We start from the raw sequence: 27,785 nt of genomic DNA, 5'->3' as shown, positions 1-27,785 counted from the left end.
ATAATCTCTATATAAAATACAAATATTGTCGAGGAAATTATTGTCCATCGAATGAATCACACTCAAATCACCTGACGCGTTGAGCCCATAAAATGCTGTGTTTTCAAAAGCAACGGTGGTCTAGGTCTGAGGTGACTTTAATAAATAGATTGAGGACGATACAATGGCCACGGAGGATTTTAGCCTTATTCGTAGCTGCGTTCGGTTTCGCGCCCGATATGCACGATGGATCGCGATGTCTCTCAGTCGAGAGGGTTGCATACCGTCGGGCGTTTCGTCGCGCACGACGGGTCACCGGTCGACAGGCGTAAAGTGGTTCGCTGGTGCCTAGAAACCACACGGTCGCGTGGCCTGAGTGCGGTGGTGGGGAGAGTTGGGGGAGAGGCGACGGCAGCCGGACAAGTTCAGCGCGGCTATCGATTCAGTCTCGCGCAAACCACCCCCATGTGCCGAGCCCGTTGCAGCAGCTCCACCTTTTAGCTTTGTTTTCTGCTCGGTGTCATGACTGACACATAAACAGAGAAGGGACACCGCGGTAAACGGTCCAGCTGCGCCGTGGGTCCACGGTGAACGCCGCGACGCGTATTACAAAACTCGCCTGACACTGAGCGAGAGCGAAAGAGAGAGAGAGAGAGAGAAAGAGGGGGGGAAGCAACAATTAAAAAGGCGCCGATCGAAACGAATACACATCTCCGGTTAGCCGATCGGATCGGTCGCTTATCGATTACTCGCGAACTATTTCCGAAGAGGCCATTTCCATGGTTTGTACCGTGCGACAGTGAGGTGGTCAAGTTTATTACATAAACCAGGGTCGCGAGTATCGGCAACGCAGGGGAAAGCGGATTATTCTCGACATTTCGCGAACCGGGCCACGTAACCCTTAGACGGGCTACCCTCTCGGGCAGGCTGCGTGTCCTTCACTCACGCTCTCGCGTAGCGAGCCTACCGCCGTTTAATCGCTCGAGAAGTCATGCCAGCGATTAAAATAGATCTCTCCAGTGAAATGTTCCGTCATCGATTCGCGTTGTAAGAGAGAGTCGCCGCGCCGCGTCGCGCCGCACCGCGCTGCCGGGAGGGTTGCGTCGCGTTTTCGTTCTCTCCGTCGCGGCGTCACACGGCGATGCGCGCGATAAATTTAGAAGGTTCCCCGATATCCTCGATGAATTAGCGATCGAACACGCGCGCCTCTGTTCGCGGAATAGCCGGGGGCCCGGGGTGTGATCGTAAACCGCCTCGTCGACACCACCACCAAAGGGGCTGTTGTGATTTCTGCCGCTCGGATAACGGATCGATGCCGTGAACACCGGACGGGCCCGGAGAGAAAGAACACGGGAAAACGATCCTCGGTCCGGTGCGTTCTTCCGCTTGAATATGCGGCGCTTTCACCACGGCCACGCGAACCCGTGCTCGTCTTGACTACGAATCCTGGCTGAACAAAGGGAGTGCGCCTCCACCGCTTAGAGATGTCTTCGATATCGGCGCAGGGGGTCGTCGAAAGAGCCAGCGCCGAGTTAACCAAGAGAATCAACGGTCTGGGGCTCAAAGCGTCCAAGCACCATGGTTGGTAAATCCATTTTGACTTTATTTCGCACGCAAACCCACCTACGAACCATCCGATTCACCGTTGACAATCTATCGTACGCTTGGGAAAATTAACGCTGGGGCCAATCGAGATCCGTCAATCTTAACATACGACTCGCGCGACTGTATTTATTCAGATTCTCGTTTGACGTTTGTTACACCATCCGCTGAAAGGAGTCGTTGTACCATAGAAATTCCCACGGAATCACTGTGTTGTCGGTCGAATATTTTCGCAACCAGAATTCTGAAATGGGTCAGTTTCAGGCAATCCGCTGGCTCCAGCGTTGATTCGTTCATTTTTCGCGTAACCTGCACGGACAACGTGTATACGAGGTCGTAATTTACAATCAGCAATCAATCGTGCACTGGATAATTAATTAACGCCAGACATACTAATAGCGAGCGGATTCGATTCTTGCGGACGACGTGTAGAAATTCTTTGTTTCCACCCATCTGGTGTGGATTTGTTCGTCTAACAGCACCCCGTGATTCTTTCTCGTTAGAATTGTAACAGAACTTTGGCTCGTGTCGGTCTTTCGATGAATTATTTTTTCCGCGTGAAGCGTCAATTGCGCGTATCCAACACGTTCCCCCGTACTTTTAACCCTCGTACGACACGTTTTGCTTACGATAATAGTCGCGCGAAGGCATACGTTAGAGGATGAACGTGGGAACAGCGACACAATTGGGTCATTTTGATTCTGCATTCGGGGGATTAAAAATGGCGTAACGTATGGACTTGACTCGATTCTATCCAAGTTATTTACCACAGTTCTACGGTGTTCTATCGCTTGAAACAAGCTTTCGATTATGTCGAATCCATTCGCCAGCATATCGTAGTTTAACGAAGTCAACCTAACCAAGACTCGCCTCGATTTCTCGCGCACTTGGTGCTACGGAAACATTCTTATCCCAGAGATTAACGCTGCCAATGCACAACAACCAACCTCGCAACTCCATAGAACCAATGCAGACCTATCTTTAACCAGTATCTTTAACCAGTTAAGTGACGTTCGACGATTATATCCGTCATGGAGATATGGCAGAGTTTCGTGTCACGACGATTATATCCGTCACGCGTAAAATATTGTTACAATTTGATGTTTAAATTGCAATACTGGCGAGAACTAAATTGCTTTCGTCAATTTTAATATATGTAAAATGTTTAGGGGTCAAGACGAAATAAAACAAACAAATGAAAATTATAAATAATTCTGCTATTAATAAGCCTGCTTTATCGATATGCGAAGTTAACCCTTTGCACTACGACTCCTTTCACGCTGCGTTGATTAATATTTATTTGTCTTTAATATTTTAAATAATAGGATCAGACAATTTTTCTTTCTTTTATTGTCCTTAATGTACTTTTTTTTCTAGACTTTGATAACGGAAAAATTCAATTAGATTCCGATTTGGAAGAAGTTAATAATATTCATATATATTAGATCTAGCATTGAATGTTTGTCACGAGTCTGAATCGTTATTACAGTGCAAGAGGTTAATACTAAACCTACCGAGCTCGAACAGTGGTTACGCATTTTGCTTTAGAAGAATATCAAGACTGGATTTATTTAAACCGTTTGCTATTTTTATTACACTTTATGGATCGTGATATCCATTTAATAATCTCGTATGTAAAAGATTTTGGAATCTAAAAAATTTTATAAGAAAATTGTGGAATCGGTCATTTTGACCGACTTGATAGGTTCAGTGTTTACCCTTTGCACTCGAAGCCATTTTAATTCGAAATCCAAAATGATTTATTCTGTTCTATGCAGTATTTCTATTTCATATGATTTATTGAATTTTCTGCGTAAGAAATTGAACCTTGTGGCTCATACAACTATTACACTTTGAACACTATTTAACCCTTTGCGCTCGAGTGGTGACTCTGAGGCATTACTAAAATTGTTACAGCACGTTTTAAAATAATTTTAATATTATGAAAAGGTTAGGTTTCAAAAATTATTAAAGGTATAACTGGTTGTTGCACGAGTTACTAGATTCACATATGCATAAAATAAATTTTGTCGTATAAAATGGAAATGCTACATGTCAGAAGAGTTGTTTTAGAATTGCAGTTAACCCCTTGCACTGCGCCTCCTTTCACGCTGCGTTGATCAACATTTTGATAATTTTTGTTTCTAGCATCGCCTTTAATTAGTTTCGTTCCTAGACTTTGATAACAGATGTCTTTGATTAATAGATCGTACATGGAATCTTCATCACGAGTCTGACTCGTTATTATAGTGCGAGGGGTTAAAGGGGCTTCGAGTTGCAAAGAGTTAAATATGAACACGTTCGACAATTTCAACGCTTTATCAACCGGTAGCCTATAAATCGGCATTTTCTCCCGATCGGTAGCGTGTGAATCGATTGTCATAGTAACCATTAATTTTGTATCTATTATTGAGACAAATGTGTTGTATTGTACTACCGTAAGCTTCAATATTATTATATAACTTTTTTAAATATTAAATATCTTTCGAGGTTAATCGAATAAATTAAATCAAAATAGAAACGAAAATTTAACGTTGAACTAAATGTGTTAATGTTATATTGTTAAACGATGTGACGATTTTTAGTGGTGCATCAGGGTCACCGCTCGAGTGCAAAGGGTTAATAACGCGGCGTAATCCGAGCTGTTGTACCATACGCGAAGGAATCGCGGCGAAGTGGAACAAGCAGACGCAACCAGACGCGGTTCGCACTTCATCGGGATCGTGTGTAACTTGTGATCAGCGTACCGTGTCGTTTTCCGGTGCACAGAGAGAGAGAGAGAGAGAGAGAGAGAGAGAGAGAGAGAGAGAGAGAGACCCAAGTACTACACAGGTCTCAACTCTGACCCGACTCCGACGTCGAAACAGAACCTAACCTACCCTCCCCGCCGTGTCAGATTCAATTAAGCTAAGACAAATCCCCGACTCTGTTCTGTCCCCCCCGCGCAGATCTCGAAACCCTAACAGGATCCTAATTCTCAATCTCGCCGAATTTCAAACGACGGCCGGCGTCTGCCTACCGAATCGGATTCAGTCGATGAAATACAAGCCCGAGAGCCACCCTAACTCGACCGCGGCCTGCATTTCGCGAAACCCGAAGCGACGCACGACCGAACGCCCGGCATGATCTTAATTCTAATCAAACTCAAAGCCTAACTTATGCTTGGGCGGATCCAGTTCGACCCTGACCCGAGTCTAACAGCGCTCGTGCATAATCCAGACCTAACCCAGTTTAACTGAAATTCTAGACACTTTCTCCTTCTCTCTCTCTCTCTCTCCTGCTCTCTTTCTATTTCTTTCTTTCTCTCTTTCTGTTTCCTTGTGCCACAATTATTTAGAAGGATTTTAGTAGTTTAATGCCTAAGTTTACCGATTCACGTTCGTCCGCGCCGTGAACCAAACAGATTCGCCACCGCCCGTGAAGTTCAGCCAACTATCGTTGTGCAATCGCCGGATTTTACGCGCCTGCAACCAGATTTATGCATTCGCGACCAGAAAGGAATCGAGCGAACAGCTGTCGAAGCTGCAACAAAGTTTCAGAGAACCGAGGGTTCTTTTAACCCCTTGCACTCGAGTGACGACTCTGCGGCGCCATTAAAATTGACGTAACACGTTCCAAAATTATTTTTGATAAATAACGCCAAAGCTTAGATTTAAATATTGTTAAATGTGTAACTGTTATACGAGTCACAAGACTCAATTTCACACGAACAAAATAAATGTTGTTATATAAAATGGAAACAGTAGGAATTTGACAAATTATTTTAGATTTGCAGTTGAAATGATTTCGAGTGCAAAGGATTAACCCCTTGCGCTAAGATTCCTTTCGCGCTGCGTTGATCAGCGCTTGTTTATCCTTAACCCTTTCCACTCGAATGGTGACTCTGAAGCACCACTAAAATTATTCTATTACGTTCTAAAATAATATTCATAACAATAAAGTTTAGATTTTAAAAATTGTTGAGTAGTGAAACTGTCGCTACGAGTCGCAAGAATCAATTTTGCACGCATAAAAATGCACTTTATTGCATAGAATAGAAATACTACGAGCCAGGAAAATTATTTCACATTTACAGTTAAAATGGCTTCAAGTGCAAAGGGTTAATATTTTTAACCCCTTGCATTATAATAACGAGCCAGGCTGTGGTGAAGATTTCATGATCTACTAAATATGAATATTATTAATTTATTTCAAACCGAAATCACATTTAATTCTTCTGTTATCAAAGTACAGGAAGGAAAGTAGATAAAGACATTACAAGAAATAGGAATTGTCTAGTCCTATTAAAGAAAGTATTAAGAACGAATAAATACTAATTAACACAGCGTGAAAGAAATCATAGTGTTTCATAAGGGGTTAATAAAAGGACCAGACAATTTTTGTTCCTTTTGTCGTCTTTATGTACTAGGTAGGTGTATATGAAATGTCGGATGTTTACGTAAATATATAAAACTGTATATCTTTTTTCAAAAGCTGTTGATTTAATCAAAATATGCCCCGTTTGCTTTACTACACCCTTTTCAACAAGATATCAATACAGAAATGCCTGTCTTAAACAAATTCTGATCTTTCGAATTAATAAACTCTGATATGGAATATTTCAGAGTGTCTTCATTTGTACACTATGTATTTAGCCCGTAAAAGCTCGGGCAGATTTTGAGCAGTTTTAGGACACTGTTACCATTATACGTTGTTCGGCTGAAGAATGTGACAGCGACCTGTCATAAATAATGTCCGGATTAAGAGAAATAGAATGAGCTCCAGCATGAAAAACGGAAACACATGAGTTTTTCTTCTCCGACGTCAGCGATAAGACGTTGCCAGTAGGTTCGCCCTCGGCGCGTGGCTGTTCCATTACCCACCGCGCGAAGCATGTTGAACAGCTCTGAATTGTATGATTCCAAATTGAGACTAGTCACAACAATAATCACGCGCTCGCATTTTACCGCATTTTCGTAACTTTCCCACTACCTCTCGGACGTTAGAGACAATTAACCCTTTGTGCTCGAAGCCACTGCCACTGGAAATCTGAAATAAATCTTCTGGCTTATAGTATTTCTATCTTATGCGATAAAGTGCATTTTATTAGGTTGGTGCATATGAATACTATATACTATTTATCCTGTATGAATACTATATACTATTTATCCTGTATGAATATTATATACCATTTATCCTGTATGAATACTATATACTATTTATCCTGTATGAATACTATATACTATTTATCCTGTATGAACACTATATACTATTTAGCCCGTAAAAACTGTCCTAAATGTTTAAAATAGCGAAAGTCGCTTGGCGAAAGATCTATATTTTATAAAATTTTATATTTTACTTCATTTAATATCGCAATTGTTTTGTACGCTTTGTCGAATATTTTTCGGATGCTCGGTAACGAGCAGCGATGAACGCAGCAGCATCGTCGCCGCAAGCTCTTCAATGATCGATCATCGACAGTTAGCCATCGGGAACGGGTTGCTTTCGAAGATTTTCGACGGCGGTTAAGCGGCCTGTCGGCTGCCTTCAGTCGCAATCCGAACTGCAATGGAATCGATAGCGTTCGCGTCGTCCCCCGGTGCACGTGGAAACGTGGAAACTAGAATGAATCGAAGTACACCACCGAGCCCTTCGCCCTCCTACCCTCCCGGGTCCGTTCCCCGGCTGGTTGTACGCGAATCACGCGATCTGCTTTCGAGCCTGACCCGGACAATTCTTACTTCCGCTCCGATCACCGCGCGATTTAGGACGATCGCGATGACACGTGATCGAGACTATCGCGATGACAATTGATCGAGACGATCCTTTTTTTTCTGACGCTCCTCGACCAGCATCATCGCGCACACACAGCTGTCACAATCGTCTTGATTGTAACACCGGAACCCGGTTCGACTCCTTACCCGAAACCATTATCTTGAGCTTAACCCTTTCGGTACGAATGTTTTATATATGCGGCGTCCATGCGATGACCGGTATAAATAACAGAATTTTATATTAACCCTTTGCACTATAATAACGAGTCAGACTCGTGACGAATATTTCGTACATAATTTAATAAATATAACTGCCAGTCGTTTCTATTAAATTGAAACGAAATGTGAATCTTCTATTGTCAACATTTTAGAATGGAAGTAAATGAAGACAAACAGGAAACAAAAATCCTCTTGTTCCATCAAGAAAATTATTGAGGACGAAAAAGCCATTTCCATTTTATGTAACAAAATGTATTTGATACGTGTGAAATTGTTTCTCGTGACTCGTAACAATAGTTTTACTGTTCAGAATTTTTCTAATCTGAACTTTGTTGGTATAAAAATTATTATGGGACGTGATAAAATAATTTTAACGGTATCCTAGAGTCACCACACGAGTGCAAAGGGTTAAAGCTACGAGCCACGCGTTTTGTTAAAAAACATTGTCTTATCGAGCACGGTTTTCATTCAACGTTTAGGACAATCTTAAGGAGGATTATTGACCGTGTGCGAATTTTCGGCGCGGCGGACAGGGTGCTCGTACCGAAAGGGTTAACCGATCGATTAGACGCGCGAGCGAATTTCTTCGTTTCGCCGATTCCCTGTAAATCATCGAAAATAATCTTTCGTCGTTTTCTACGAGTCTCTGCTCCGTTTCATAAATAATCAATGGCTCCTCGATTGCCGGATTTGAATTTGAAATAAAGTTGCGATCGATTAATCGCGGTGGTCGCGAATTAATTACCGAGATCGTTAAGACGGTTCGTTGCTCGCTTTGAATGATAAATAACAATCCATTAACGGGAATGCAATTCGATCATTGAGAACGCAACTTGAACATTTATCGACGTATGTATTTTTAAGACTTTCGTTCATAGAGTTTTAATATTATTTTACTTTCATTCTATTTATGGGACACAGCCGTTGTTATTGGCATTGAGAAATTATTTAATTGAAAGATAGCTGAATTTAACTGTTGACGCTATATTCGCGTTTTCTCTGCGATTTCTCTGTACAGAATGGATTTATTCTGGACGATATTTCTGGCTCGTTTCGAGAAAAGCTAATGATCCTTTTATTTCGGTATTTTCCTAGGGAACTCTAACTGTACAGAGTGTGCTATTTTTACTAGAAACAAACAAACAGAGAATACATAAGATGATATTTAGCCGCGCAGAGCATGGCGTACGTGAAATATGAATTTTCGCAGACATTGTCAAAGTTCGCACGCGGTGAACTTTGATCAACATTGTCCCATATACGTCTGTTTATGACTGACCGTTTCTACTTATATATCGTATTATCTGTTTCGTGTGCACGGCAGAGCACGTGTCATTATCTCTTGTCAACGTCCGCCGAATTTATCGCGGTAAATAAATAATACCTTGCCGCCGACAACAAGTTTCATGAAATTGTCACGAAATTGGCCGAGATTGAAATTACGACGTTTTTAGTCACGTTTACTATGAAAGTCGCGCTATGAGAGACCACCTCGCATCTTGTGAAACAGCTGTTTGTACGTAAACATTGGTTACGGTTTACGTTAACCTTCGAACAAAATCAGAAATGAGAAACAATCGCGCGATTCACCAGAATAGTCGAACGATTCTCGCGTTACATTTTTCTCTCGCACTGTACTCCCTATAATCTTGGTGACTGTAAGATGACTATAATCTTATTTCCGAGAAACGTTCCTCTCGTCGCACACCTTGAAGGGAACGCCGGTTGGTCAGCGGCTATATTTAACGTTCTTCGACGTGGTCCGTCTTCTCTAGTCCAATTTTCGGCAATTTTATTTTCACCTTTTCTCATCTCTTCGTTAACGAGACGCGTGTTTCATTCGTTTCGTACGAGGTCTTGAAGCTAATCGCTCCAGCAGAAACAATGCGAAAGTCGAACCGGAGAGCCAATGATATCGGAAGAAAATGTGAGAAAGAAACGTTTACTTGCCGATGATACTGTAGCACCTATCTGGTGACTGGTATATGATAGATACCGTTAACTTTTCTTGTTCCGCGCTTCACAGAAGAACGGGGACTTATTTACTCTTTTGCGTTCAATAATTTGCTCCATTTTGCGATCGGTATCGTTATGGAACAGTCTCGTATAATTTTTGTACAATTTTCGTATAATTATTACACAATTTTTGTATAATTCCCGTGTAATTGTTCGCAATCTTTGTATAATTCTCGCGTAATTGTTCACAATTTTTGTATAATTTTCGTACAATTTTCGTATAATTATTACATAATCTTTGTATAATTCTCGTATAATTATTACATCATTTCTGTATAATTTCCATAATTTTTACAAAATTTCTTATATAATTTTTGTATAATTCCCGTACAATTACCATATAATTTTTGTATAATTTCCATATAACTCTTCCCGAATTTCTCTATAATTCTCGTGCAACTATTCTACACACTAAAATCTCTCAAACCGCGTCGCACTTCGATGCATTTCCGCGAAACAAGATTCCCGATGAAGATCGACGATCCGCGCCAATCCAAGTAGAAATATACGGGACACGGTTCGACGATACGAACGCGTCGGAGCGCCGTCAAAGGATTACAGGATCGTCGTAGAGGATATCCACGAGGGACGGGGTTCTCTGTCGGATCGAAAACATGGTCGGGCCGGGATTTGCATTCGCGCCGACAATAAACATCGTATAAATGTTTTTTGAACGCCGTCAGCGGCGAGTTCGAGCGTCTGTGCACAATGGAGGGGTAATTTCCCCGTAGTTCTCCGTCCGCGCGGGACTTCGGCATTGTCGGTTCTCGTTGGCGGCGTGCGCGCGCGACGGAGACTGGGTATCGGTTTACGGAAACGCGTCAGCAATTTGCGAGGCGGAAACACCCGGTGAATCGACATTTGTCTCGATGCGGCGCAGAGAGCCGGGCGTAGCGGCGCCGAGAAACCGAACGCCGCCGTGCCGCGCGCGTATGTAGATACATACACAGTCGGGGCTGGCGACTTAAAAACAAAAGGCACGAGAGAGAAAGAGAATAAGAGAGACAGAGAGAGAGAGAGTAGGAGAGAAAGAGAGCAAGAGAGAGAGAGAGAGGTAGGGAGGAAGAGAACGCAGTTGCATTGCCCGACGAAACGCTGACGGGGATTTATTTAAATGCGTGAAATGGCCGATCGCCGGTGGCTGGAAGCTAGCCAGCTTGTAGAGGGCCTGATAAAATCGCTCGATGGATCCGGAGAGGACAATTAATCATTCGTTCCGTGTCGTCGCGCTGATTATCGAGGCTCTTTCCGCTTTGGCCAGTCTCGGCCCGCACGAAAATGGCCACCGAACGACGGCAGACTGCGATTACACTCCCCACCCACCCTCTCGCGGAATAAATAACTTTTTGGTTGAAGCGATCGTTCGCGTACCTTGTTTCCGGGCGAACGGTCTGCTACCGCGAATCTGAACGTTGCCCACCCCTTTACGGGGCGAATACGCGACCATTCCATGCGCCCGTTAATCCATAAAATCTTCGATTCCGCCCCGATCGTGTTATCGTCTCCACGGTTTGTACAACTCTTTGCTATCGGAGCTGTTTCAACTTTCAAACAATTGCCGGCGATAGAATGTGGATATTGCAAACAACATTATCTATAAGGCGCGATGTAGATTAAGTGAGATCGTTGAGAACTATCGGCAACGAGTTATGACTCAAAACCAATTGGAGATTTTTAACACTCTACCAACCGGATGTCTATAAATCGGCTTTTTCCTCTAGCAATAACCTGTGAATCGGTTGTCATGGTAATCGGTAATTTGTTATCTATTATTGAAATAAACGTGTCAGATTGTGCTACCGTAAACTTCAATATTATTATATAATTGTTTAAATATTAAATAACGTGTGCAATTAATAAGTAAAATCAAAATACAAACCGAAGATTTAACATTGAGCTTCATTTTCACGGACGAATGACCGGGTCAGTAAAGTATAGCTGTTTCGTTCGGAAACCACCAAGTTATTAGGTCTAGCCAGATATAACTTCCGCTTTTCTATCAGACATTTATCTTGTTTCTTCTTCCTTATTTCTCTGTTCTTTTATCTTATTTATTTAAAACTCTTAACTAATTAGTGAAAGCAAGTGGGGTTAGATACGAACAATTGATTCTAGCTAACTGCGTTGGAAGTTATCTATGATTCGACTTAACCCTTTGCCGTACTATTTTCTTCATAATACTACAAGGATGAAAAATTTGTTCTACTGCAATAATTGCTTAGAATGAAAAGGAAAAACATTATTTCGGCTTAAAACAACGGAATAATATTTATATTTAACAAGATATTGATAGAAACCTCTATGACGAGCCAGACTCGTTAAAATACGGCAAGGGGTTAACCCTTTGCACACGAAGCCATTTTAACTGTAAATCTGAAATAATTTCTCGGGCTCGTAATATTTCCATTCTACGCAACAAAGTGCACTTTTATAAATACAAAACTGATTCTCGCGACTCATGTGAACAATTCCACTAATTAACAATCTTTCAAAACTTTATTGGTATTTGTAAAAATTATCTTTGCACACGATGGAACAATTTTAATGGTGTCTCAGACTCACCACTCAAGCGGAAAGAGTTAATATGTCGAATAACATGATCTAATCGTTTCCTTTGGAATTACCATTTAGTTTCGCTGAAGTCACCCTTTTTAAACATCATCTTTTTAACCCCTTGCCGTAATTTGACGAGTCCGACTCGCGATGGAAATTACTAGTAACAAATAATTAAATATTTATGTTATTCTGTTCTTTAAAATTGAAATATAATTCTAATCCCTTGTTATTAATATTTAATTATTCAAGTCAATTCAGGCACGGTATAAACATTAATGTTCTGTCGCTTCTAAGAAATTGTGCCAATTGAAAAGTTCCTAATCGCGGTGACTGCGAAGGAAATGGTACGTCAAGGGTTTAAGAATCTATCGCTTACCTGTTTCACCAAGAATTCCTCGCAAAAGGGTTTCGAAACGAAAGAAACAGATTAATACACGCGATCGATCGAATCTTTTATCTTTTTGCGCGTCGCGCAAACAGCGTAAACAGCGAAGCTGGGTCATTTTCGATCCTCGATAACGTTCTCGATCTCTACAATGGACACCGACCTCGCCGGCCGTATCGTGCATCGGTCCCGCGGACCATCGTCTCCCTATCGTTCACTTTTTCTCCTCGTTAAACTGATAGTAGCAGATTTAACGGATGAACCCTGGAGCTCCTCTCGTTCTGCGCACTTGAAACATTAAAAGACTGTCGACGAGTGTCCTCGTTTTCGGTTCGCGTTGCGGGAAAACCCGCCACGTCGGCCATAATCGTTAAATATCACCTGACGTATCTGAAGAACATTAGTTTTCGGAGTAACTAGTGTGCGGAGAGCAGCCCCCTCGCCATTTAGACGAACTGGTTCACCGTGTTGGGTTTAATTGCTCGATGCGGTCTCCCACGCTCGCCCCGTTGAAACGCTCCCGTGGATTTTTCCGAGGCACGGATTTAATGTAACCGACCAGTACGGACGAACATATTCTATTAAATGTGTGTCACATCTGAAGTGAAATTCCTCGTACGTGACTCGAGGTACAGAGTACTGCGCTAATTCGTCTTGCGGCGTGCACGTCCTCTTCGTCGTAGCGCGACGCGTATAGCGACGCTCTGTATCGTAAGAGACGCGTCACATTTTCTCGACACGGTGGAATTCCCCGGACACGTGAATAAAGAAACAAAAGTATAGGTATATAGACCAGTGATGAACGTAGATTATTATACGGTACGTTTCGCCTTATTCGCTGGGTTTAACACCAAACCGAGCTCGAACAGTGGCTACGCGTTTTGCTTTAGAAGAATTTATTTAGACTTTCTGCCATCTGTATTATAATTTATGTTTCGATCGTGATATACGTTTAATTTTTTCCTATGTAAAAGACTTTATAATCTAACAAATTTTATAGAGAAAATATTTATTAATATAATAAATATAAATATTTATTAATATTTTTTTTATTGACCAGTTAGCTGCGTCGATATATTTAGAAGATAAATTTTCTTACGCGTTTCATCGATCATACTTTGTATATTCTTTTTGGCAATTGTTTCGAAAATTATCCTAAAGCGTGCGAAATTTACGAATATGTTATCATAAGTATTTTGACATAAATCGTAGTAGTTTTATTATAAGTTACAAAATTGCCATTTCCTTGTGACGCGTATATACGGTCGTACGCAGCTAACAGGTTAAGAAAAAGCATGGAATCGGTCATTTTCACCGACTCGGTAGGCTTAGTGTTAATTCGCTGGTATTAGAAAATATTTATAAATATTTTTCTTATTAAGAAAAAGCATGGAATTGCTCATATTGTCCGACTTGGTAGGTTCAATGTTAATTCGCCGGTATTAGCCTAAACGTTTCCGTCTCGAATCGAATCTATCGGCTTCTATCGGCCAATAAAGTTTGACAAGGCGGCTTTTCTTCGAACCACCGAACAGTATTGGCCACCGCGGTTCTAAAGGCGTTTCCGCAAAGGTAAACACGGCGAAGATGCGGCATCGGTTATTCTCGTTTTATTTTCGACCTGTACGTCCTATTTGGCTCCGAGCACGCCTCTATTTCTCGTCCATCTCTTTATCGCGTGGCCACCATTTTTTTTTTCGATCCCGAACGAAACCGGCCGATGTTCCACCATTCGCGGTCCGTTCGCTCGCTCGGCCACCATATTGTCCACGCGAGCGTACCACACGTATACGTCACACGGTTCACGGGAAGATAGGGATAAAATCGCAGGCGAAAACATCGGACATGGTCGGACAAGCTTGCTCCAATGGTATGTCACTTTTGTTTACAACGTCTCTTGCTAATTGTTTCGGCGCTGTACAAAGTTTTCTCTTATTGGTGGGCGGGGGAGGGAGGGGGGCGTGGGCAGCGCGGCAAAACAGGAAGGCAGAGAGAGAGATAAATGGAATCCCTTTTGTGATCATTTTAAATCGATATTTCTTTGCGATGTGACGTCAGCTCGCCTACGGAACTTTAAATAAAACCCGCTGGTTATTTATGACGTCGCGGGATTAAGTATAGCACGTTTTGATACAGCGAATATAATGAGACGAGTTGTTCAGAGTTGCGAAACTGCGAAAATTTCAGGAAAATCGAGATTGTTGAATTAACTGGTCTAGTTTCGATTAACCCCTCGCACTATAATAACGAGTCAGACTCGTGGCGAAGATTTTATGCAATCTCTACTAAATCTGAATATTATTAATTTCTTCTACGTGGAAGTAAAAATGAGTTCTTCGGTTATCAGGGTATAGAAACGAAGGTGAGTATAGACGATATAGGAGAAAATAATTGTCTGTTTCTATTAGGGAAATGATTAAGTACGAATAAGTGCTAATCGTCGCAGCATGAAAGGAACGATAGTGAAAGGGGTTAACACTAAACCTACCACGGTCAAAATAACCGGTTTCTAGTTTTATAATATTACACAAGCTTTAAGGGACCTCTCTGTTTGAATAAATTACATTATTGTAGCAAGATTTATAATTAAAGCTTGACGGAGTCTAAACGAATTTTATCTGCGCACTTTTATGAGTCAATGCACACTAATGCATATAAAATCACTGTTTGGGAGGTTTAGTGTCAATACTTCGCCGATCCAGCAACCCCAAATATTTCAGAAAATCGAAGAAAACCGTTTCACTCGAGAATTATCGAGCATTGCACATGACTAATGCATACTGTTTTATCGTAACTACTAGATTGGATAAGATATACTGTGATAATGACAGTGATTCTTCAATCATCTTCTACAAGTTACAACGAACATATTAACACAAGAATTTACCTTTACCTATCGAGTTATAAAAACAACTGTGTCATTTTATGAGACTGAATAAATTAAGACTTTTCGCCGTTTTTATTACATGTGCTCAAATTGAGAACATTGTGCAATCGAATGAAGGAGCCATACTAATTCAGATTAACCCTTTTTACTCGAGTGGTGACCCTGAGGTACCAATAAATTATTATATCACGTTCCAAGATCATTTTCGTGTCATCAAAGTTCAGATTTAAACAATCGTGCGCATAAAATGCACTCTGCCATATAAGATAATGTCATATAACGCCGTAAGCCAGAAAATGATTTTAGATTTTAGATTTACAGTTAACACTTTACCGACCGGAAGCCTATAAATCGACTTTTACACCTACCGATAGCCTATAAATTACCTTCACGACAGCCAATCATTTTATATCTATTATTGTGACAAATGTGTTAAATTGTACTACAGTAAGCATCAATATTATTATATAATTTTCTAGATATTAAATATCTTTCGCGATTAATAAAATAAATAATATCGAAGTAGAAACAAAAGTTTAACATTGAGCTAAATGGTCGGTAAAGTGTTAAATTAGGGTTAAATTCTGTCTGTAGGCGAATGCGGTATTTCCTAGAACGTCTACAAAAATGCTCGTACGCCACGATGAACCGCAGTCTAGCATTGCGGAGCACGGTTTATTGGTATTCGGTGCACGAAAACGAGAGTCAGCTCGATCGGTTATTGGGACGTAAAAGCATGTGTGCCGGGCCGTTCGTGGCGCGTTGTTACACGTGGAACGACGGACGGTCGGCTGTCGGCTGTCGGCGAAACGAAACCCTCCCCCTTTCGAACGTCCGCAACGCGGTGTCCCCCTTTTTGTTACGCAATCGGAGTGAACGAACGACGAATCTGTTCTCAGGTGCGGGAAAGGCCAGCGTCATGGACCGCGTTACGAACGTGTTCTGCGGGAGCGGCGGGGTGGCCTATACTAATCTGCAGAGCGCGAACAATGCGAACACAACCCCGGAAAAGCCGAGCCGTAGCGGGCCGACGTCGATAAGCAACAGCACGCCGATACAGAGCCGCATGATATCCAGGAACCGATCGAAGAACGTGCCGTTGGCGAGCGGCGGGACCGGCGGCTACGTACGGCCGATCACGTGGGAACAGCTGATGCAGGACGACCATTTCCTCGGCAAATTCTTCCTCTACTTCAACGCGATCGAGAGGAGATCTCTGGCCCAGGTGCCACAATTGCTGATTAATTGGCGAGACCGCATCCGGTTCCTAATTTCGTCTATGAGACGATTCCCGTTTCAGGGAGGAGTCACTCGATTCGCTATTATTTGCCATAAAACCCTTTGAGGTCCTGTGTCGACTCCATATTCGATTTTTGCGCGAACTCTTGTTTCGCTGATGTACGTTTTGTACTTGTAAATAGACGGCGGATTTTACGCATTGCCGACATAAATGCATTTACAACAGGAGTGCACGAAAGAAGTGACATCGAAGGATACGTCAGACTTTATTCGAATGATCGGAGAAATACAGACGTTCCGTAACGGCTGTTATTTCATTCAATTCATCCACAGCAGTCTTTGTATTACAGCGCTCTTTGCACAAAGATTCTCGGTGTATTCGTGAATAGACTGCGACTTTTATTTTTCTTTCGGATTAGAAGAAAAATAAAATACTGAAAATATTATTAACTTAACTTAAAAATAGAATACTGAATATATTGTCAACTTATACGTATAATTAAATCATTGCTAGGTTGTAAACGAATGTTTTAGCAAATTCTGAAAAGTGAGGAGACGCTTTGGACCCCTAAGGGTTTAAACGACAGCTCGATGAATTTTCTTAAAGCTCTTGATACATTTTCGTTTATATAAACTAGACTAGATTACTTATGTAATCCGCGTGGTAGTCAACGGTAAATTAAATAACTCGTTCGCATCCTTTCGGCGCATTATCCATTCGAAAAACAATGGTTGTACTCGTCGCATAACTGGCTTCATGAGTCACTTTAGCTCGGATCTGCGTGAATAAATGACGGGAGAGTGTAAAATTTGTCACGGCTATGGTTTACGTCCGGGGAGCTCGGCTATCTTTGTCTTGCGTAATTCTCCTTGAGAAGAAGGTAATTCCTCTTGTCAGAAATAAATCAACCCGACGGAGGAGGATACGCCGCCCGTTGCGCCCGTGTCGGCCGCGATTGTTTATGACTCTGTTTATGACTACGCTTAACGATACCCGCGACGCTAGAGCAGGAGACGTCGTCGGGACTACACAGCGAAACTTCCCGAAACGAGTGCTAAATACGATTTACGCATTTTCCACGGTTGTCGCGCTGCTGGGAACGTAACTCAACTATCGGCGAATAACAAGGAGACGGATCGAAAGTTGCGTCGAATCGCATCAATTATGTTCCACGATCGAATCGATTCCCTTGTTATCCGTCAATGCGTGGAACGATAGCGCCTCTCGAAGAAATCTATAAAGAACGAATCGAACGAACGCTGTTTAATATTCGACGCGTGTGTAAATATAAATACCTTGCTTTTAATATCTTAACATGCGAAATCGATTATCCGAAGACGTCCTGTATTTTTAGAATCCCCGTACACGAAGACCGCGATCTCCTAATGAACGGCAAATGCGACTGTTCCCGCTAATTTATACTCTCATAGACGAAACGGGATGGGTTTCGACGCTGCTCGATATCTTAATTACTCGATCTTAACGTCTAATTGTCGACGCGTTTGCAGGTGTGCACAAGATGGAGGGACATACTCTACGCGCGACCTCGACTTTGGGCAGGCCTGGTACCGGTCGTCCGATGCCGAGAAGTCCGCACCATGCTACCCAGCTCGCGTACCCGCCTCTACGCTTCCTTGGTCAGAAGAGGGTTCCGTTCGCTGGTACTTCTTGGCGCAGCCGACAAGGATATCCCGCAGCTGATCCATGGATTTCCCCTCGCGCAACGAAACGTTCACTCATTGTCCCTGAGATTCTGTGCGGTCACCGACAAGGGCCTCGAGGCTCTTTTAGATCATTTGCAAGTGAGCACTAGGGCTAACAGATAACACGTCGAATAATAATAAGAGGAATACCGATAACTAAATTAAGCTTCGAAGGTCTGAGAGAAACGCAAAAGCGGGGGTACAGTTTACGGTTCATTATCAGGTCATTTTGTGATAAAAGTCAATTCGTCGGTTCGTTAATTACACGATATTCCATTTACCAGCGAATTCTGGTCCGCCGATTAGACCTGTCGCTATCGCGTGTTTATACAGACTAAACATGACCTCACAAAACAAAGCATTTATTTATCAAGTGACCAAGAAAGTTCGCACTGCTTCAATCGATACAGATAAATGATACATGAACTACGTCAAACAGTGCCGCATTAAACAAAAGTAGTCACGCTTTATTGCCTTTGATGAACAATCTAACGACTTCTCTAAGGTTTTCATGTGTTGCCATGTTCAATAGTTAATAATAATCGATGATGATAAAGACGTAAATTCTCTTTCGGTCGATGCAATGCGTGTGCACGCGCAGTTTAATAATCGCAAAACCTAAAAGCGGATGAACTTCTCTCTGGCATTTCGTACAGAGAATTATTCTGGGGTCACGAGGGACCCCGGCGCGCTATTGCAGGAACGACGGAAAATTTTTCTAACCGACCTTTATTTTTAGGCGTTGTTCGAGCTTGAATTAGCCGGTTGTAACGAGATAACGGAAGCTGGCCTGTGGACCTGCTTGACACCTAGAATAGTATCGCTCTCTTTGTCGGATTGTATTAACGTGGCCGACGAAGCCGTCGGGGCTGTCGCTCAATTGCTGCCGAGCCTGTACGAGTTCTCCCTGCAAGCATACCATGTCACCGACGCCGCCCTCGGTTACTTCAACTCGAAGCAGAGCAGCGCCCTTAGCATCCTGAGGCTCCAGTCCTGTTGGGAGCTCACCAATCACGGTGTACATAACATTGGTAAGCTTCGTTCAATGCGTCAAACGTTGTTACCTTCGCTGCCAATCTCACCGATCACGATCAGTATGAATTCTGTTTAGAAGAAGGAGAATTCGTGCTTGCAAAATTTATTTGAGATCGTCCAACATTGCTGCAATAATAATAAAATTTATAAATACATCAATGAATTGGAAATGTATAGATATAATATACTTTTAGTAATAATGGATAGAATAGAAATAATAGAAAAAGTCGAAGAAGAAGAAATAATAATAGAAATAATATACTTTTTATTTGATGATTTATATATATATCTATTTATTCTTCGGACTAACATGTTAATGCCTAAGCAATAAAGCGAGCTAATTTATTGTTCATGAATCACAGCTGTCTAATTTGCTTATCTTTAGTCAAGAAAAGCAATCAGACGTTTTTCGGCGGTCATGTTTTGAAATCGGTTTATCAGCGTGCGGATTTAAATAGAGGTTCCGCGAGATTGGTAAACGCGAAATTGTTGCATTGCTCCGAGCGGTGTAGCCGTAGCTAACGAAAGAAGACACGCCAGACGTTACGCAAAGTCTCGTGCGAGCGAGACAATTGCGTCAACGCGCTCCACCACTGGGTCCAGGTGGAAATACTGCGGCGATGATAGCGTGAAATTAAGTCAGGTGTCACACGCATCCGGCCATTATAAATTTAGAATTAAGGAACACAGCTTTATTTAGCTTTCTAGATGTCAGCAATACTTCAGACTTAATTTCCTGGTCGAGTGGGTGGTCAACGACCGGTTGACGTTATTTATACAACGAAAAGATTTTCATGAAACTTGATACGCATAAATACGTGCCACCTCCGGAACGCGGTTCGGAACGTCGTATCGCTGGACTTTGGGTCACGCGAACCCGTATTGTGCAATTGAAATTCTCTGGTTCGACGTTTCGTCCCGTTAATATTTTCTGCAACGCATAAAACGGTCTATCTAACAAAATGAAGATTCTGTGAATTATCGCGTTAATTATTCGAGCATTCCTCGAGTTATACGAATCTTATTTTTAGCTCGAGACTAGAATATATGTCAGTCACGCATGACTGGCATAGCCGGCAGACTATCCAAATAAAAATAGAAAACTTAATCAAGTGCTATTACATTTCGCTAATAAAATCAGTGTCCGTAATAGCCGCAGCGCTCGACAGGACCAGTGAATTCAATACAATTACAAGCACAATCTTTTTTGTATAAAAAGAGTCACCGACATTTTTCTCGCAAATATGCACGAGCATCTGTAACCGCATTTTGCCCGCAAAGCGTAAAAGTCGCGCAATAATAGAAGCAATTCTTCCTCTTTTCCAGTGCATTCCTTGCCGAATCTGACAGTGCTGTCGCTGTCAGGGTGCAGCAAAGTAACGGACGACGGTGTTGAGTTGATCGCAGAGAACTTGCCAAGACTACGTTCCTTAGATCTGAGTTGGTGCTCAAGGATTACTGACGCAGCCTTAGAATATATTGCCTGTGATTTGAATCAATTGGAGGAGCTTACATTGGACAGGTGAGAGCCGATCAGGAAGAAAACAATGTGCAAACATTTAATCGAGTTAATCAGCGAGATCTCCCCTGTTTTTTTCCGACGAAAGCAGCGTACCTTCCACAACCAAATGTTGTGGGATTATGCTTCTGAATTACTTTGCCATACGTACTCATTAACCTCTTAGGCACAGCTGAATTTTGCGCAAATAAAGTTTCCATTTTTCTTAATATATATTTTTTACGTATAGCTATATATAGTATTAATTACATATATTCTTTTCTTAGTGTATTGTACATACACACTTTCACTTTAATCGTTTACTTTAATAATTAATAGAACAATTGAGTAAAGCACGGAGCATTCGCGAAAGCCACTATAGTAGCGCGTCGTGCCTAAGAGGTTAATAACTATGAATAAACTGGCGTCACCTGCAGGGGGTAGGAACAATGAACATTGTAAGCTCAAAGAGAACAGTAACATTTATCTTGAGTTATCTTGTATGCTTGAATTAAGTTGTAAACACTGTCGAACGACGTTCTAAATGTTCGGACTAAGATTCCAATCAGTCGAATAAATCTGGATTAGCCAGACAGCGTTTTGTAACAGTGGAAACCGTACGATCCGTTCGATCGCTTCATTCATGGTCCAAATACTGGCCGCGCTAACGAGCATTCTATTTAGGATCGGTCATTACGTAATAAGTGATTCACCTTGCAAGGCTCCACGAGACACCTAAGGAGACAGACTTATAATCTGCTTAGGCGACCGATTGAGTGCTCGACACTGATGATATATGGTGCTCTGAACACGTTCGAGCCAATCCTGATCGGCTAACTTGTCGACCGTGTGACACATTGTCTTCGAATATCCGTGCCAATTTGTCTGGGAGTGAGACGTTAATGGAGCTGTGGTCGCGGAACGATTAGTAAATTCGAAGTGCTATAAAGACAGGAATTCGACAGTCCAACGTCACAGTGTTGCGAGACAGTCGTCCGAAATGATGAATCGGCACTTGCAGCTTGCCAGATTCTCGATATCAGATGCTGAGGTGATCGAAAATGGCGAAAATTGGAAACGTAGTTTTTTGGATCACGCGACGATAAAAAGTTAATAATAAATACAAACTGACGAAAGCAGAAAATTAAAAATGAACTAGAAATAATTATAGCGCAGTGTTCAAAATGCAAAATTCTTTTAATAGAGGATTTGTAGATAGGTAAAGGTAATGTGGAAAAATGAGTATGTCATAAAGAATGTTCTGTCTGTGTAGATGTGTGCACATCACGGACATAGGCGTGGGCTACATCTCCACAATGGTATCACTGAGCGCATTGTTCTTGAGATGGTGCTCGCAACTTAAAGACTTGAGTCTTCAGCACTTGTGCGGCATGAAATCCTTACAAGTACTCTCCTTGGCAGGTAGGGCATGTCCTATATGTTGATTGAAGTTTAAAAGATGGCACAAAAGGATTTGTGACCGACGCAAGGTGATCCTTGTGTAAAAATATATCGCAAATTTAAACGTCTTTTAGTAACAGAATATGTATTCTAACTATTATAGAATATTTTTTTAATTAAGTTAGCACCCATGTTTTTCTCTTCGGTGAAGATCGTTCATTTTTTCCAGGCTGTCCATTGCTCACGAGTGGCGAACTGTCCAGGCTGATTCAGCTGCGACATTTGCACGAGCTCGAACTAACCAATTGTCCAGGAACGTCTCAGGAATTATTCAACTATTTACGTGAACACCTGCCGCGCTGCCTAATCATCGAGTAGACCCGTGCGCGACCGATGAGAGGCAGGGAACGCCTCCTAGAAGATTTTCTTCGCGTCTCAACGATACGCGCGATCCGCGTACGAGAAACACAGCACGGCGGAGTTTGTGTTCCTCCTACAGAACAAGCATGAAAAGGGGGAAACGAATACAGAAAGATATGTGCAAGAGAAAAGACGATGTCTCACGTAAAGCAATACTTTAGAAAGACAATGGCTAACGACGACTGAGAAAGACCGCATTCACCGTGCGAAATAGAGAAAAGCAATTGACGTCCAAACGCAAACTAAATACACTGTGTTTTGTTTCTCTTGTGTAACGATCTATAAATGAAACAAGAAAAAAAGGAGGAGAAAACGAGAAAGACAAAAAAAATGAGAAACACTAGCCCTTAAACGTGTAAAGTAACGATGACGATACTAAATAGCGCATATAGGCATTTTTAATACACCGAAGCTCCTGTATGAATCGCACCCCTTCTGTTCACGCTAGACTCTGCGATTGTGGCCGGTACACAGTGGACTGAAACATGAAGAAACGCGATTCTGATGAGGAAGCGTTTTGCAGGTCCTTTGTTGCATACTTTAAGACCCTTGAACGGAACTAATCATTATTGTTCTTAAGCAATATTTTATCTTTGACCGCTCGAGACTGTTTAAGAATACGAAGAAACATTGTTGGTCTCCATCCTTCCATCGAGATACAAATAGTCCATACAATTTTTCATTTTTCTATGTATCCCAATTCTTTTACATTTTTATGTGACTAATACTAGTTCGAAATTGAATTCCACGAGATTTTGCCTGGGAGCTTTCAACATAATTGAAACAAACACTCTTACAGAATCAATTTACTTGTAAGAACGTTTAAAGATGAGAATGATGTTCTATTAATATTAAATGTCTCAAGAATTAAATGTAACGAAGAAAACCGGGTTCCATGTACGTATATAATGCATGAAGATCCACAAAAATCATTGATTGGAACACAATACATCTGTCTTGGTCAGGGTAATTTTTAACTAATATCATGTTGAATCATTCGAGAAATATGTCGTACTTTTTCGTGTTTCGAGCCGCTAGGTATTCCGTGTTTCGAGAACACGGCTGGTCGTCGTGTTTTTCATGTGTGAGAGGATCGAGAGAATCCACAGAGAAACGAAATAGTAAAGAACGTGTACAATTGATAAAACAATGTTCAGAGTTTCACGCGTCGCTTTGATGATAGAGAAAAAAAAAGGTGACAGTTAATCTTGTAGGTTCTCGCTGAAGAACGTAGAGGAAGTCCGTGAGACGGCACGTCAGATTCAAAGCAGTTAGAACTTGGATTTTTATTGTACGTGTACTATTTTACTCCGGATGTGTTTAGACTGTTGTTCATCCCGCTTGTAAGGCCGTTTAAAAGACCGCGATTCTAATGCGTTAGTCGCGGTGCATGAAGAGCATATAAAAGAAAACAAAAAAAAAGAAAGACTAATCGAGCTATTTAGAAGGCGACAGTTTCACCAGCGAAAAGAATATTTAAGAAAAAGCGCAGAAACATTCCGAGAAGTCTTATAACGGAGACTTTTATTTATTTATAAAACACGATTCGCGTGATGTTCGACGACACGTGTTGCTGAAGTATAAAAATTAAAAAAAAAAAAGAAGAACCGAAAACGATCATTGCACATGTATCTATCGTCTAGAAATGTTTTCAGTTCTATTTTATCTACGTATATTCCACTGTCATGTAATTAATGTTTCCTAAATTTAAGGCTTACACCTAGCTAAGTTCTCGAATGTTTTTCATTCAATGTAACGATATACCGCAATATAGAAAAACGTATTTTATGTGTTTAATACTGTTAAACGGTTTCGACGGTTACTTAAAGAGAAAAAGGAAGAAGAAGCTATACGAAATTTGTCGTAACTATGCTCCATCAGCACGTAACGATGTGAAAAATTTCACGCCACTGTTGCAGTCAAACGAATACTGACTATGTGATGTTCTTTATGTTGAGACTTTTACCACCGAATAACTTCTGTGTAACGTTTAGCATGACCTCGAATTTTACTGAACTGAAATTATTTTTTGCGTGTTACCACATATTTAGCACACAACGTCTTTGTATATATTGTACAAATGATAATTAATAATTCTGTTACCAATGGAAACTAAATATGAATATATCCGCACAGTGAAAATTCTATCTGAAATCGGGTCGCGCATGGCGCCGATCACGGATGTAACATTAAAACGTGATAACATGATGGAATGTGCTGTGAAATAAAAATTTATTGATCCAAATTTATTCTCACAGTTTCAAGTGTTCTCCCACCATGTGAGCAAACCAAGTCCTGGCTCGTCTATAGCACCCTGAAATTGTAATGAAAATAGCAAGGTTAACAGTACTTTGAAGGGATGCTTCCAATAGATATTCCAGTAATTATTAATTATACATACACCTAAAATGTATGGAGATATATTTTTAGCTTCTGGTTTTTCTACAGATTCTCCAGATACATTTGGTCCAGTTGGTAAAGCTTCTGTGAATGTTTCACCCACTACTCTGAATCGTATAATTTCTCCTAAAATATTTAGACTCCTATTAAACTGATGTATACATTAATATTATATATTTCTGTTAATTAATTTCAAATATTCATTGGTGTACCTGCATCCATAAATAAGTCATGCTTTTCGCCATCGCCTGTGTCATACTCCCATACCCACGCTTGCTCCATTTGATCAAACCTTGATGGATGTTGCAGTTTGTGAGGTGGAATTACAATATCTTCAAAAAATCCTAATGTTACTACAAAAAAAAACCCACATAATTATTCTTAGTGATCAGAAAATTTATGAAATAATAATCACAGTCATAGTAATGATATATAAACATACCGTGTACACCATCAACACTACAGCTACGTATTTTTCCTATTAAAATTTCTTCCATAAATGGACGAAATACAATAAAGCGAAATATTACTTTGGTATGAGATGCTCCATCCCCGGGGAAGATGTATGATTCCTCAATTTTTGTTATGTCATGAAGAGCAATACAAAGACCTACATTAAGATAAACCTGAAACATGCAATTTCAAAGTAATTGCGATTATTTTTGTAAAAGTTATTTAAATTATAACATCGCTTACCTTATTGGCAAGTTTTCTATTAAGTTCTTCAGTAATCGCATCGTTTAATTTCCGCTTAAATTTCCACGGTGGAATTCTAACAGTGTCTTTTAACTCAGCCAAAACAAACATTTTCACAATGTAACCTCGCAAGTGTAAGAATTACAAAATAATTTTATATTTACATAAACAATAATCTTTATTATTCAATATCACTGCGATCTCATTTATCCTGCTTCCTTCAACAGATATAGGAAATTACATTTTCTTCGTGTGGATTTATTTTTGTCAAATAATCCGAACCTCCGTATCGTGTGCATCAAAGACCGCATTTACGTCAACTATGGTCGACATAACCACATTCAACCATAATCGCACGTGTTTTGAAAATACAGTTTGATGCAAAACGGAAAGTAATATACAAATTTAAAAGTTTTTATATTTGTATTCATTAATGATTATTTGAAATTAAAGAATTCACTATTGAGATAAAAAGCTTGTAATATATGTAACAGTTAATATAAAATTAATTTCTGTAAATTGTGTAGGCAAAAACATACTTGACAGCATGGATATCGTCCAATCAATTTTGGAAAATGAAACGCAGGAGAAGGATACACGTAAATCTGTTGAAGTACAAAAGGATGTGGATGTTGAAACAGACTTGGGAACTCTTCTAGCATTGGATTATAATAATCTAGACGTGAAAACACTAAAGTAACCTAACTTCTGTATGTCAATACACACTGTTCGGTAGTTCCATTATTTAAACTATTACTTATTAATTTACAGATCCGAGCAAGAAAAATACTTAACAAATTTGACAAGAGATAACGTCCAGATATTGATTAATAAAATTTGGGAACTTCCAATAGAACGGGTTGAGGAGATAATAGTGGCAAAGTTACCGAAACCTAATTACGTATTGCCTAGAGCCAGACAGATTCCAAAACCAAAACCGTTAACCAAATGGCAACAGTTTGCCAAGGAAAAGGGTATCAAATCTAAAAAGAAAAATAAGTCTAAACTTAAATGGGATGACGAATTACAGGTAACTTTTGTCGCGGTAGTTATTTATATTTTTCTTTGATTAATATGTTTAATGATTTTATATAATTACAGAAATGGATACCCACATTTGGTTACAAACGCAGTAAAGCTGAGGAACAGAAGGAGTGGTTGGTTGAAGTTAACGATGAAAATAAGGTCAAGGAAGATCCATTTGCGAAAGCAAAGTCAGCAAAAGCAGAAAGACAGTCGAAGAATGAACTACAAAGACTGCGTAACATTGCCAAAGCAAAAAATATTAAAGTACCACAAGTTGGTCTTCCTACAAAGGAATATTTCCCTGATTCTCAACAACTGTCTCAGGCCATCACTGTTGCCCGAACATCAACAGCATCTGTTGGCAAATTCCAAAATAGGTATTGACTACAGCATTAGCCACAAACTCATATGTGACGCTTAAAAGTTAACACATAACATTTCCAGGTTACCAAAAGAAAAAGATGCTAAAGGAATTGCAAAACAAGTGCCTGGTATGAAACGGAAAGCAGAGGCGCCTCCACGGAATTTGCAAGATGAGAAGAAACGCAACAAAGATTTAGCAGATAATATTCTTAATAAAAACACTAAAATTTTCCGCGAGGACTTTTCCATTCCAAAGTAGGTTCTCAAATATTCACCAATTCCTTTTAAATGCAACAACATAAATTCACATTTTGAATTTGTAGATTGAAACCTGCCAAAACGCAAGCCAAGGTAAAGAAAGGCAAAAAGGGAGTGAAAAGCACGGGATCAAAGAAACCAAAAGCAGGAAAAGGGAAACGTGACATGCGTTTGAAAATGGGCGGTAGAAAGCGAAGATAGGAACGTTCGATTTCATTCTCGTTCACTTCATATGTCTAAATGCATTTGTTTCATCAACTACAAGTTATTGTTATTAGTGGAACTTCAATGTATATTATTAAAATGTTTAATATTACAAATAAGGACAACATTGAAATAAATGATACT

The 27,785-nt window shown here is 40.7% G+C and overlaps 3 protein-coding genes across 5 annotated transcripts; 2 read left to right on the top strand and 1 right to left on the bottom strand.

Moving 5' to 3' along the window:
* Positions 1-440: 440 nt before the first annotated feature.
* Positions 441-24,752, top strand: LOC144472226 (uncharacterized). Of its 2 annotated transcripts, none has more exons than XM_078185138.1 (7): positions 441-1,560; positions 16,297-16,622; positions 18,146-18,439; positions 19,080-19,371; positions 20,702-20,897; positions 22,147-22,295; positions 22,504-24,752. In XM_078185138.1, exons 1-7 carry the CDS (start codon positions 1,464-1,466, stop codon positions 22,650-22,652), a joined length of 1,503 nt encoding a protein of 500 aa, XP_078041264.1. In that variant the 5' UTR covers positions 441-1,463; the 3' UTR covers positions 22,653-24,752. The 2 variants fall into 2 exon arrangements, with proteins under 2 accessions (XP_078041264.1, XP_078041265.1); XM_078185139.1 differs by having other exon boundaries at positions 1,481-1,564.
* Polr3h (RNA polymerase III subunit H) lies at positions 19,213-26,127 on the bottom strand. 2 transcript variants are annotated; one of them, XM_078185142.1, is made up of 6 exons: positions 25,791-26,127; positions 25,537-25,720; positions 25,307-25,447; positions 25,096-25,220; positions 24,951-25,008; positions 19,213-19,501 (listed from the first exon to the last, which is right to left on the bottom strand). In XM_078185142.1, the coding sequence occupies exons 1-5, from the start codon at positions 25,899-25,901 to the stop codon at positions 24,955-24,957; spliced, it is 615 nt and encodes a 204-aa protein (XP_078041268.1). In that variant the 5' UTR covers positions 25,902-26,127; the 3' UTR covers positions 19,213-19,501; positions 24,951-24,954. The 2 variants fall into 2 exon arrangements, with proteins under 2 accessions (XP_078041268.1, XP_078041267.1); XM_078185141.1 differs by lacking the exon at positions 19,213-19,501 and having other exon boundaries at positions 24,908-25,008.
* On the top strand, positions 26,100-27,785 carry LOC144472228 (ribosome biogenesis regulatory protein homolog). Its single transcript, XM_078185140.1, has 6 exons — positions 26,100-26,182; positions 26,318-26,486; positions 26,562-26,820; positions 26,892-27,193; positions 27,261-27,434; positions 27,503-27,785. The coding sequence occupies exons 2-6, from the start codon at positions 26,338-26,340 to the stop codon at positions 27,636-27,638; spliced, it is 1,020 nt and encodes a 339-aa protein (XP_078041266.1). The 5' UTR covers positions 26,100-26,182; positions 26,318-26,337; the 3' UTR covers positions 27,639-27,785.

Source organism: Augochlora pura, chromosome 7, assembly GCF_028453695.1.
Source record: "Augochlora pura isolate Apur16 chromosome 7, APUR_v2.2.1, whole genome shotgun sequence".
Classification (NCBI taxonomy): Eukaryota; Metazoa; Arthropoda; class Insecta; order Hymenoptera; family Halictidae; genus Augochlora; species Augochlora pura.
Note: the sequence above shows the minus strand (reverse complement) of the source record. Positions and strands in the feature narration are given on the sequence as shown.

Excerpts from the sequence above, each read along its gene's own strand:
- LOC144472228 (XM_078185140.1), top strand. The coding sequence starts at position 26,338 with ATGGATATCGTCCAATCAATTTTGGAAAATGAAACGCAGGAGAAGGAT. Across the intron at positions 26,487-26,561 it reads CTAGACGTGAAAACACTAAA|ATCCGAGCAAGAAAAATACT; the intron begins GTAACCTAACTT and ends ATTAATTTACAG. Across the intron at positions 27,194-27,260 it reads GTTGGCAAATTCCAAAATAG|GTTACCAAAAGAAAAAGATG; the intron begins GTATTGACTACA and ends TAACATTTCCAG.
- LOC144472226 (XM_078185138.1), top strand. The coding sequence starts at position 1,464 with ATGTCTTCGATATCGGCGCAGGGGGTCGTCGAAAGAGCCAGCGCCGAG. Across the intron at positions 18,440-19,079 it reads CTCTTTTAGATCATTTGCAA|GCGTTGTTCGAGCTTGAATT; the intron begins GTGAGCACTAGG and ends CTTTATTTTTAG. Across the intron at positions 20,898-22,146 it reads GAGGAGCTTACATTGGACAG|ATGTGTGCACATCACGGACA; the intron begins GTGAGAGCCGAT and ends CTGTCTGTGTAG.
- Polr3h (XM_078185142.1), bottom strand. The coding sequence starts at position 25,901 with ATGTTTGTTTTGGCTGAGTTAAAAGACACTGTTAGAATTCCACCGTGG. Across the intron at positions 25,221-25,306 it reads TGACTTATTTATGGATGCAG|GAGAAATTATACGATTCAGA; the intron begins GTACACCAATGA and ends TAAATATTTTAG. Across the intron at positions 25,009-25,095 it reads TATCTCCATACATTTTAGGT|GGTGCTATAGACGAGCCAGG; the intron begins GTATGTATAATT and ends TTACAATTTCAG.